The sequence below is a fragment of the Montipora capricornis genome, chromosome 3 (genome assembly GCF_036669925.1).
Source record: "Montipora capricornis isolate CH-2021 chromosome 3, ASM3666992v2, whole genome shotgun sequence".
NCBI lineage: Eukaryota > Metazoa > Cnidaria > Anthozoa > Scleractinia > Acroporidae > Montipora > Montipora capricornis.
The window spans coordinates 71,938,607-71,948,606 of NC_090885.1; the positions used below are offsets into that span (position 1 = coordinate 71,938,607).

Here is a 10,000-nt window from a genome sequence, read left to right on the forward strand (position 1 = left end):
TTACAGGTTAAACACTTCACATTGTTCACAAATACCATTTTCAACTATTTTTTGTCGAGTTAGATAGCCGTTCAACACGTTTAACTGCACACCTGGTTACTTTCTGACAGGTGTGCCGAGTGTGGGTGTCCCGGATGTCTGTCAGTTTACAACTCTATCACAACAAACATTTATGCCGCGGAGAAAAGGATCATGGGACGCGTAGATGCTAAGCTCCAGGCATTGCTCGATCACATGAACTCGAGGTTCGACAGTTTATTCGACAACCTGCAACTGTTGACGCGGAGCTCGCAAATTCCTGTTAACAACAGCCTTCAAGGCGTCAGAAAGATCTCGCAGCGCAATGGGCACAAATCTGGGGACACTTCTGTCTAAAGAATTCTGTCTGAAGAATTGATTTCTGAAGCTAAATCAGAGCTCGGCCGAAGAAAGAGTACTTTGGTGTAACTAAAACTGCCCCCCGTTCCGCTGTTTTCTGAATAGTCATTTGAGGCGATTACAAACCGTGGAAACGTAGGGAATATACCGTTGCCATCTGTTTATCTCCATATCTATACCCTTTTTAAGTCATCCAATTGTATGGTATTGTTTTTCGGGTTTGCTCGCTTTCATCACTAATTGGCATCGTGGTGTATGGAATTTCTGTTCGCACGCTGCACAATATTCTGGAGGTCATACTTTGAAAAACTGTTGAGCTGAACAGTTTTCAAAACCCCCGATTGCAATCCATTTTTATCCTCTTCAATAGGCCATTTCCGAGTTGCTGTTTGTCTCGGTTTCGAAGTGAGTCTTGGTGCTCAACTATTGAAATGGAAATAAGTTTGATTTGCATGAGAATAAGCAACTCATTTCCATTTGAATGGTTGAGCACCAGGACTCGCGTTGAAACTGAGGCATGCAGCAACTCGAAAATGGGCTATTTTGCCCATCCCTGTCTCCTTTTGTATTTACAGCTATTATATATTTTACATAGTTATCTGTAAGTTTCGCTCTATTTGGTTGCTAGTTTCCAGTCGCTGAAATTGGCGAAATTTCGCGACAAAGCCCCTTTAGGCGCTTTTATTTAAAATGTAACGTGAATGTATTTGAGACGTTTTCATAAACCATTAATTTTTTGATTCCGCCAATCTGGAAGGCTTAAAAAGTTTGTCCAAAACAATAATAGAATTGCACATTAACCGTAATATGCAGTTACAATTGCTTTTTACAATATTTACATGTAAATTAAAATGAGTGAACAATATTTAATTTAAATTTCTGAGGGCTCATTGAGCTATTTAATTTAGAGAAGGTAACTAGTAAGTAACAAGTAATTTAACAATTATTGCAGTTAAAACAACATTGTTGTATTTTAAAGGGAATAGTTTTATCACAAAAGTGTTCGGTCAGGCGAGCGGTATTTTTATTACGACATTAAAAGAATACCTCAGTGAATTTAATTTGTGACTGAAAATTATTTTCGAATTAACAAATTGATGTCAGTTTTTCATGCGTCTGTCCCGTTATTGATCATGAATTTCGTCATAACATTGTCAAAGTAGCTGTGGATCCACGAGGCGATAGCATGAAAAACTGACATCAATTTGTTTTTTACAATAACAAAAAGGCAGAGGGGTCATAAAAGTCAAAACACGAGAAGAACGCGAGATAAAAATGCGAGAAACTTCAATTTTATTCAATCTGACGCGACCTAATTCATAACTTGCCTCGCTCTCTTATTGGCTAATGGAAAAAACGGAGACTTTCTATGGATTGCAAAGTGACAGATAGACGTTTCACAAAATTTTACATAAACTCTTCGAAATGTATAAATTATAAATTTATGTGTCTGTCCGCCTATTGACAATAGAAATTAGCCAATGAGCGCGCGAGAATTTTACAGTCATTTTTTCAGTCTGGCTAGACTGTCTCGGAAAAGATGTCGCCGAATTTCGGTGGTGGGTTGGGCATTGAATTTCTCCCAGTATAACGCGTGGTGATTGATAGTTGTTTTTTGCTAGGAGTAAGGAGGGGCTCTGCCAAAACGAATTGTCCTTAAATATGGCCTGGGTTCTTATTCATCCTAAGCCCCGAAAAAAGCTCTGACTTCTTTACAGCCTGAACAAACGTCATCGGTTCTTTCTGCCCTTCCATGGAAATAAACAAATATTCTTAACTTGCTAGCCGTTCAATGTTGCCATTTTGGCCTCCTCAATTCTTAAGATACTTGCAAGGATCAAGCAAAACATCTTTCACTTTCACGGCGAGCATCTTGACAACTTCAGGTTTCAAATCGTTAAAGAGATTCATTGTGGGCACAAAGAAATTGTAACAGTCCCTATTCTCTAAACACTTTTGCAGGGCAACCAGCATCTCCAAAACCCTCTCAGATAACTTAGCCTCATCCCATTCCTCTTGCTGCCAATGCTTTTTACTTGCCCACAGTACTATGTTTTCAAGGTGCTGAGGCACTAGTCCTTTGGGTCGCGACAGATCATTTTTTAAAAGGACTTTCAAGACTCGTAAACACGTTTTCTTGCCATCACAATCAGAGCGAAGAAGATGACGCCGAGCGCCGCAGAAGCTTATTTCCCACAAGATGTCTGACTCTTTGTTTGTGACTACCGCAACAAGGTGCATTCCTCCGAAAAGGACGTCATCTTTTACCTTTACCGCCGGCCACTTTTTGGTGTAATTTTTGAACCAGTAGGCGCACAAAGGCCAGTTGTGAGGACACGCTAGTGTTGGAAGGAGGTTGACTGTGAAGGGAACGGAAGCTTCTTCATTCACAAAAGAGACGCGTTTTCGATTCACACTGGAACCGTTTCTGAAAACTCTCCTAGCCGCCCTAGAAACTAATTCAGCGAATGCCTTGCATAATTTTTTTGGCGAAAGACATATCTCACCCGGCTTTGTTTCTGTACACCAATGAAATAACGGATGTGATGATGTTATGATTGCTTCTGACGTAACATGCGAGGATGTTGACGGCAGTCCATGCACTGACGTCTCCTTTGAAGTTGATACATTTGACGATGTCTTCAAGCGTATTCTTGCATATCCAGTAGGGGTTTTCATGTCTTCGATGACAAATTCATCCAGCGAGACGTTGTCAAGTACAATGAGAATGTCCACTTCATTCCACGACTTCATTTCATAGTAGCTATCACGGTTCATTCTACGCAACTTGAAACTGCTGTCGAGTCGTTCTACTTCCTCTAAGATTTCATTAACCGTTTCTTCTATCTGTTTCATCGTCTGCTGAAACCCCAGTCGTTCCCTTTGCACTACATTAGAATTGAAGTCGTTTAGTGCGTCCTGGAGCTGTTGTTTTGCGTGGACTATCCCCATTACCGGTACTTCAACCAACTCCGTTTCAAAATCCCATTTCGCCTTGCTGCTCTCTGATGTCACTTTATCCAACGAAGTCCTACGACCATTGTCGTGCTCAATTGGTTTCTCGACGTCGTCAATGGATGCTTCACCGCTGGGCAGCGCGCTTCTCTGAGCCGGTGGACGACTTTGCCGAGCGTCACGCGATTCACTTTGGAGCTCACGGGTATCATTTTGTCTGTTGTCTAGAAATGTTTGTCTTTTTTCTGCAATCGATATTTCATCGGCTTCCGACGAAGAGTTGCAGTCATGCTGTGTTTGTTGTTCAATTCCATGCAGCAATATACCATCTTTGAATTGGGCTGGTTTTGTTTCATCAAGATGTACGGATTCCCCAGTGGTTAAAGGCAACAGAATATCTTCTCCATTGAGTCCGTTAGATTCATCTTGATTAATGAAGTTGAAAATTCCCGGCAGATCAAGATCTTCGTTTTCGCTGTCCGTTAAAGACCAGAGATTTCGTTCCTCTTGTAAACGTTTTCGTGCTTCCTCGCAATTCTGTCGTAGAAAACCGTTTAACCAATGGTCGGTGACAGTTTGGTCAGACATAGCTCGTCTTTCAACTTTTTTCCGCAAAGAGAAAGCAGAGGATTTGTATCAAATTCGTGAGAAAACCCAAGATTTTGAAGGGTAACTAAACCGAACGCAACCAACGAAAATTCACTCATACGATAAGATTAGTCTTGAGATTGGAAACCATTGTTCTCAATATAATTGAACTGTGTTCGATTAGTGGGCTAACAATGAACATGAAACATTTATTACCCTTTTAAAGTTTAATTGTTAGCAGACGCACTAACTAGCACCAGATGTTTTGTTTCTTTTCTAGAACTCACCCTATAATTTAGACAAATTGGAAATTTAGAATATATTTATTCATCTTTTGAACGAATTGATTACGTAAATGTCGATGACACCAGGAAACATATTTTTTATTCGATAAAGTATTCAGTTTTAGCAGGGTGGATAACTCAACTAAAATAAGTTTGACAGTTGGAATCGTTTTCGAAATCTGTTGTGAATGCTACTAGCTAGATGTTGTGGTGTTTTTTTTTTCAGGCTGAGTTCCAGTTAATACCGCACTAGTGGGTTGAATTTGTTGGTTCTCTTCTCTTGCAAGAGAGGTTTTCCCCCGGGTACCCGGTTTTCCCCTCTTCTCAAAAACAAACATTTGATTTGATTTGTTCTTATTTCAGTTGATTTGTAGTCTCCCATGCACCAAATTAGTAGAGCACTCGTGCTCAGCTAAATAACCTTGAGACTTAAATAAAAGTGATTATTGATTATTGTTGAAATTCGAAAACCCAGGAGAAAATGCTCGATTTTTGCCGGGCATTAAAACGCTGACAATTTTAAACGCATTACATCGATTATAATATCTTTGGATATTGATCACTGATCTTTATAAACTTCGCTTCTTTTGTAAGCAATGACAGCATTCCCCGTTACAAAGTAGACTGCGAGCAGTCTTTCTTTTGCTCTAAATCGTTGAAACGAACGAACACTTCAAAATAGCTGAAACTGCGGTGTTTGCGACCCACAGTTTCAGCTATTAAAAGTTCAACGTACGCCTTCGTTTCAGATTCTAGAGCAAAAGAGAAACTTCTTGCAGTCTAGTTACAAAGAAGTAGTGTTCTTGGATAGTTAATATTTGCCATAAAATACCAAAACGTATTACAGAAATTTCTCTAGCCTCTACGGCTTTCCAAAGACAAACTAACGTTCAGAAAAAAAAATCTCAACAGTACTGTATCCGAGACTTTTGTCCAATTCTATTTAGAAGATATTGGTGGTAGGCTTGTCCATTTTATGTACGTGAAAGTACGCGCATAATTTAGAAATGTGCTTGCAGAACTAAAAGTTTCCAAACAAAGGAAACACAACTTGAATCGCTTGATAACATAGTGCCTTTTGTCATCTGAGATGTTTTTCACCAGCCTGGAATTGGTTTGTCAATTCCTGTAGAGCCTCGGCTTCATGATGAGACTGTAAAGCCAGAATCATTTCATCCAGTTTATCTCCTCCTTCAAGGAACAGTTCCAGGCCCTGCACGGTCAAGCCTATCCTGTGGTCAGTGACTCGGCCCTTGTGAAAAAGAGAAAATGCACGTAAGAAACGAAACAGCTTTCCGTTGCCACAAAACAAGCCATGAATTTTGAAGAAAACGACACAACTTTGCAGCCGGGCTCACCTGTGGAAAATTATAGGTCCTGATTTTCTCGGAACGTTCTCCACTCCCTATCTGACATTAAAAAATGCATTTATCATCAGAATGCTGTGCAACACTTGCATTCAACAACACACTTATTCACGATAAAAATCCTTTGAAAAAGCGACGAAGGTAAGTCATATGAGAGCTCACAACGCACCTCTCATCTTAGTTCTTTGTACCTTAAGAACATGTAATAAATGTTTAAACGGCCAGTACAAGTACAAACTTTATTTATCCACGGAATTCAAATTCACATCTAAGGGTTCCCCCAGGGAGACGTGCGCTAGAAGTACTTACAATAATGTTAAAATATAAAAAGGACTTAAAGATCTAACTATGATTAAAAAATCTTTACATACAATTAAATTCAATCTAGTTAACTACATCAGTCTCTAAACCAGCTGACCTGTTTTCTGCGGGATTCGGCCCTCGCTAATTCCACTTTTTTCCTCTCAAGATCGTACAACCGCGCCCGCAACACTTGAAGTGCTCGGCTTTTATTCTGTAATATATGAAAAAAATTACTATTGCTAAATGACACCAAACGCAAAGCTTCAACTTCTCGCAATATCCAATGGATTTTCCCCCTGCACGTATACTACTTATGACAACACAATACAGTTCCACGTGGAAGAAACTAAAAACGCAAAGCAAGGGCAGAACGGCTCAGTTGTAATCCCAGCTGCTGCTGATGATGATCCTGACAATTCTGTTACATTCAGTTAGTTGTTACAAGTTTAAAGTGTAATAAAAGCCATCCTACATGTGCCTTTTCGAGTAACTTGTCATTTACACAAATACTTACAAAGTACGGAAATAAGAGCTAGAGGGGCAGAGCAACTACTTTGCCAGATAACAATTAACCATTCTCGTACCTGAATTTGGGACCTTTCCTCTTGACAAGCGATTGCTATTCCAGTCGGAACATGAGTAATGCGCACTGCACTGTCAGTTGTGTTAACAGACTGACCACCAGCACTAAAAACAATGGCACAATGTCAACACCAGCCTACTCTTTAGTATAAGCGAGATCAGCAGAGAGAAATCTTTCCCTTGCAGTGAAAAGCATAAAAAATATTGAAATTACCTCCCAAGCGGAAGAACATCGCACTGGTACTGAGGTAACTAAAGTAGTTGCAAAGAAGACTACACAATTTGGGCCTGAACGGAACCCGATCCTATGGTCGTGCGATCGCGAAATTGCCCCAATACAATACAATACATACTTAATTGACCACTCCCATAGGGGCTTTTCAGGGCCAATGAAACACAATCAACGAAACGACAGAACATAACAACAACAACAACTACTGTTAAGAATCCCAACTGGCCGGAAAAAACCCAGTTGGCTATTTACAAGTGCAGCTGAGAAGTTGAACCAGGGACGGGCAGCACTAAAAGCCGGAATCCAGAAACCGGAAACCAGAATCGCGAGAAATACAACAACTTACCCACTCCTTGTACGCTCTGCTATAATCGCTCTGCTATAATCCTCACGCCTTAGTTACTGGATCTTTGGTCGGCCATTGTCACAAAAAAAGTTGCCCAATTGCGCAATAAAAAAACAATACAAGTGTTGATTGATAACGTTATATGATGCTCTGGAGACCAAGGCAAATGAATGGTTCGCAAGTCATCACCAAGAGAGATTTTGTCCAAAATTAGATTACAAAATGAGAGTCCACGCTGAAAATAAAATAAAAGCCGCATGTTTACGAGTTCGTTACAGGTACGCAGACGCCATGTATGTGTGGGATGCTCCAGAAATAGGTGCTGGAAACGGAAACAGCCCGTTCTCGCGTTCTTTCTATTAGATTGTGTGATTTACTTCATCGTTAACTCTGAAGAAATGTAAACTGTAAAATGAACCTGACCTTGTTATTCTGGACAATTGAGAGAGACTTGAGCATGGTATTATAAAGGAATACTTAAAACTTGTTTATTTATTCAGTTTCCTTGTTTTTTCCATCTGCCTTTTTGGGTACAAAAATGCCTCTTTTTAATTAAAGGCGTCCGGAGGATTTGCAGCGTAAGTGACGGAGCGCGACTGAAGCTGTTGATTATAGGTTGACAAAGCCTGAACGTACAGTAATATGAAAAATTCGTGTTAAGTTCTTTCGAGACGTCCCACTAGCATCGAATAGGGAAACAAGCAAGTTTTTAAGATTCTGCCGAAAGGCAGATGCATATTCCGCTTCAAGGGCGACAACTGATGATATGGACTTTATTTGCGTTCATTGTCTATTTCAGTTTACAGTGTTCCCAATAGGCCTTATTCACGATAGCCGCCATGTTGGTTTTCAAATTGTCATGCAAATTAGCCATGTGATATGGTAGGGGGCAAACATTGGACAAAAGGCAAATTGCGGAAAATCGGCTCGTCGAAATATTGAAATAACATTGCTAGAAGTGCATTTTAGAATTTAGAATTAAGTACCTTTTATATAATTTTATCTCTTTTGATTGCCTTTGACATTTTGACTTTCTACTTCGTTATCTGCTCATTTTTCACTAGAAAAACATCAAAGTAACTTGTGTAATCATTCTATTTTACTACTTAAATGATACACATTCAATGAACGTGATACAAATCATCTGTGTGGCTAAGATGTTCGTTATAACCTCTCGAACTTGTGTTGTTTGCCCCCTCAAAAGTGTGTAGCTAATTTGCATGATAATAGCAAATCCAACATGGCGGCCATCGTGAATAAGGTCTATTAGTGCTCCAGCGCTAGGACGACTAGACACTTGAATAAAGTTCCTTTCCTCTCCTTTCTTTTGGGTTAGAAAGTTTTTCCGCCGTGTTTTCGCAGTTTGAACATACCGTGGGCTTCAGAATGATGTAATTTCATGACAGCCAAAGTGCCCAAAAAGTAGAACGAAACATTGCAATAACCACTTACAACTGCTGAACAACAGAAAAGAAATGCAACAAAAGGAAAGAGAAGCATGGATGGACACAAAAACACAAGACTGAAACGGATTGCATTTAGGTACTCTTGAAAAAAATCGGCCCCACGTTTTTCAAGTTTGCTGCAAATCGCCTGGATAAAGGTCGTTTTTGCTCAAAATTATCTTGTTTGTGATGTAACGATAATTTTATCAGTAAAGGAATTCCACATTACCATTTTCGAGGTTTAAACTCGTAATTTACTAAAGACTTTCCCTAAACACCCTAAAATAATTAGAAGACTTGAAGATAATCAAGATGCACGAGAAACGTTAACCAGGCCTCGATTGTTCAAAAAGTGAACAACGCTATCCACCGGGATAAATAACATCTAGCGGATAGAGCGAGTTTCAATTGAGTGTCGTAAAACCAAAACCAAAGTAATTACTTTGGCCAATCAAAAAGGACTGAGACAATCCGGCAAACCAATCAAAACTCGAAGTAATTACACGTAGCTGACACAAAGCGCGGGAAACTGTGCACGCGTGAGCCACGATTGGTTTTGGTTTCACTTCTGATTGGTTGAAAAAATGGCGCGAGAACTTTGAACCAATCACTGAGTGAAGTAATCACAAACCAAAGTAATTATCTAATTACTTTCGACACTCAATTGAAAACTGCTCTAAACACTTGCAAAACCAATTGAGTTATCCAGGGAATAGTGATTTATGCAGTGAATAAGTTGTTGTAGTTATAATTCTGGTTTCTGGTTTCCGGTTTCCGATTCCGGATTCCGGATTCTGGATTCCGGCTCTTAGTACCAAGAACAAATTCAACGAAGGGTCAGAACGAGTCTTGAACCCGGAAACTCTGGATCTCAACTCCGGATCTCATGGGTCGCATTGCCTCCTCCATCCAAGTGTGATGGAAGACAAACAAATGCTAATACTTATAAGGCTGCGTGTAGACTCTCATCTAGACATGCATCTAGGCCGAGTTCGTGTAAAATTCATCCTCAACAAGTAACAAACAAAAATACTAAAAATTGGTTTCCAGCTGTTTGCAAAACTAAATGGCAAGACCAGAAGAAGAAGAAGAAGAAGAAGACAATCAGCCACAGGTGGCAAATTTGAATCCACCAGAGGAACCAAAGAGCAGAGATGGAAGTCAAAATTGAGAAGTTCTTTTATGCTTTCTATTTTGGCCATATAAGAAGCACCTTACTTACGAGGCTACAATAAGTTAGCGAGTATGGGGAATTTTTGACTTCGGTCGCCGATAACATCAGTCAAGATTCCCGCTCGGCTAATAAGAACAAAATATCTGAACTGCTGATTAGCATGGAGCTTCTAAGCGCAACATCATCGCAGTGGTAATGAACGAACGTAAGTATTAAGTACTTAAATTTTACTAAAGGATTGAATGAGACAGAAATCCATGATATTAAACGCTATTGTGCTACCATTAAGCTATCAAACCACTCGGGGGCAAGTCAACTACCAGTTCAGTTGACTGTACATCGAAAG

At 39.8% G+C, this 10,000-nt stretch overlaps 3 protein-coding genes across 6 annotated transcripts in view; 1 reads left to right on the forward strand and 2 right to left on the reverse strand.

Moving 5' to 3' along the window:
- LOC138043950 (uncharacterized) overlaps positions 1–1,439 on the forward strand; it is an 18,331-nt gene extending 16,892 nt beyond the window's left edge. The window contains exon 8 of the mRNA XM_068890481.1: positions 111–1,439. Within this exon, the coding sequence (XP_068746582.1) occupies positions 111–375 (265 nt within the window). The 3' untranslated portion in view covers positions 376–1,439. The remainder of the gene's footprint in view (positions 1–110) is intronic.
- A 225-nt stretch (positions 1,440–1,664) lies between these two features.
- Positions 1,665–4,021, reverse strand: LOC138043948 (cyclic GMP-AMP synthase-like receptor 1). The gene has a single exon (XM_068890480.1). It carries the CDS (start codon positions 3,919–3,921, stop codon positions 2,191–2,193), a length of 1,731 nt encoding a protein of 576 aa, XP_068746581.1. The 5' UTR covers positions 3,922–4,021; the 3' UTR covers positions 1,665–2,190.
- Positions 4,022–4,227: 206 nt separating this feature from the next.
- Positions 4,228–10,000, reverse strand: part of LOC138043952 (peptide chain release factor 1-like) — a 15,332-nt gene continuing 9,559 nt past the window's right edge. For 3 of the 4 annotated variants that reach the window (XM_068890486.1, XM_068890484.1, XM_068890487.1), the window contains exons 11-14: positions 6,460–6,562; positions 5,991–6,086; positions 5,564–5,614; positions 4,228–5,457 (exon numbers count right to left, since the gene is read on the reverse strand). In XM_068890486.1, the coding sequence (XP_068746587.1) occupies positions 5,287–5,457; positions 5,564–5,614; positions 5,991–6,086; positions 6,460–6,562 (421 nt within the window). In that variant the 3' untranslated portion in view covers positions 4,228–5,286. The remainder of the gene's footprint in view (positions 5,458–5,563; positions 5,615–5,990; positions 6,087–6,459; positions 6,563–10,000) is intronic. The other variant, XM_068890488.1, reaches the window with a different exon arrangement.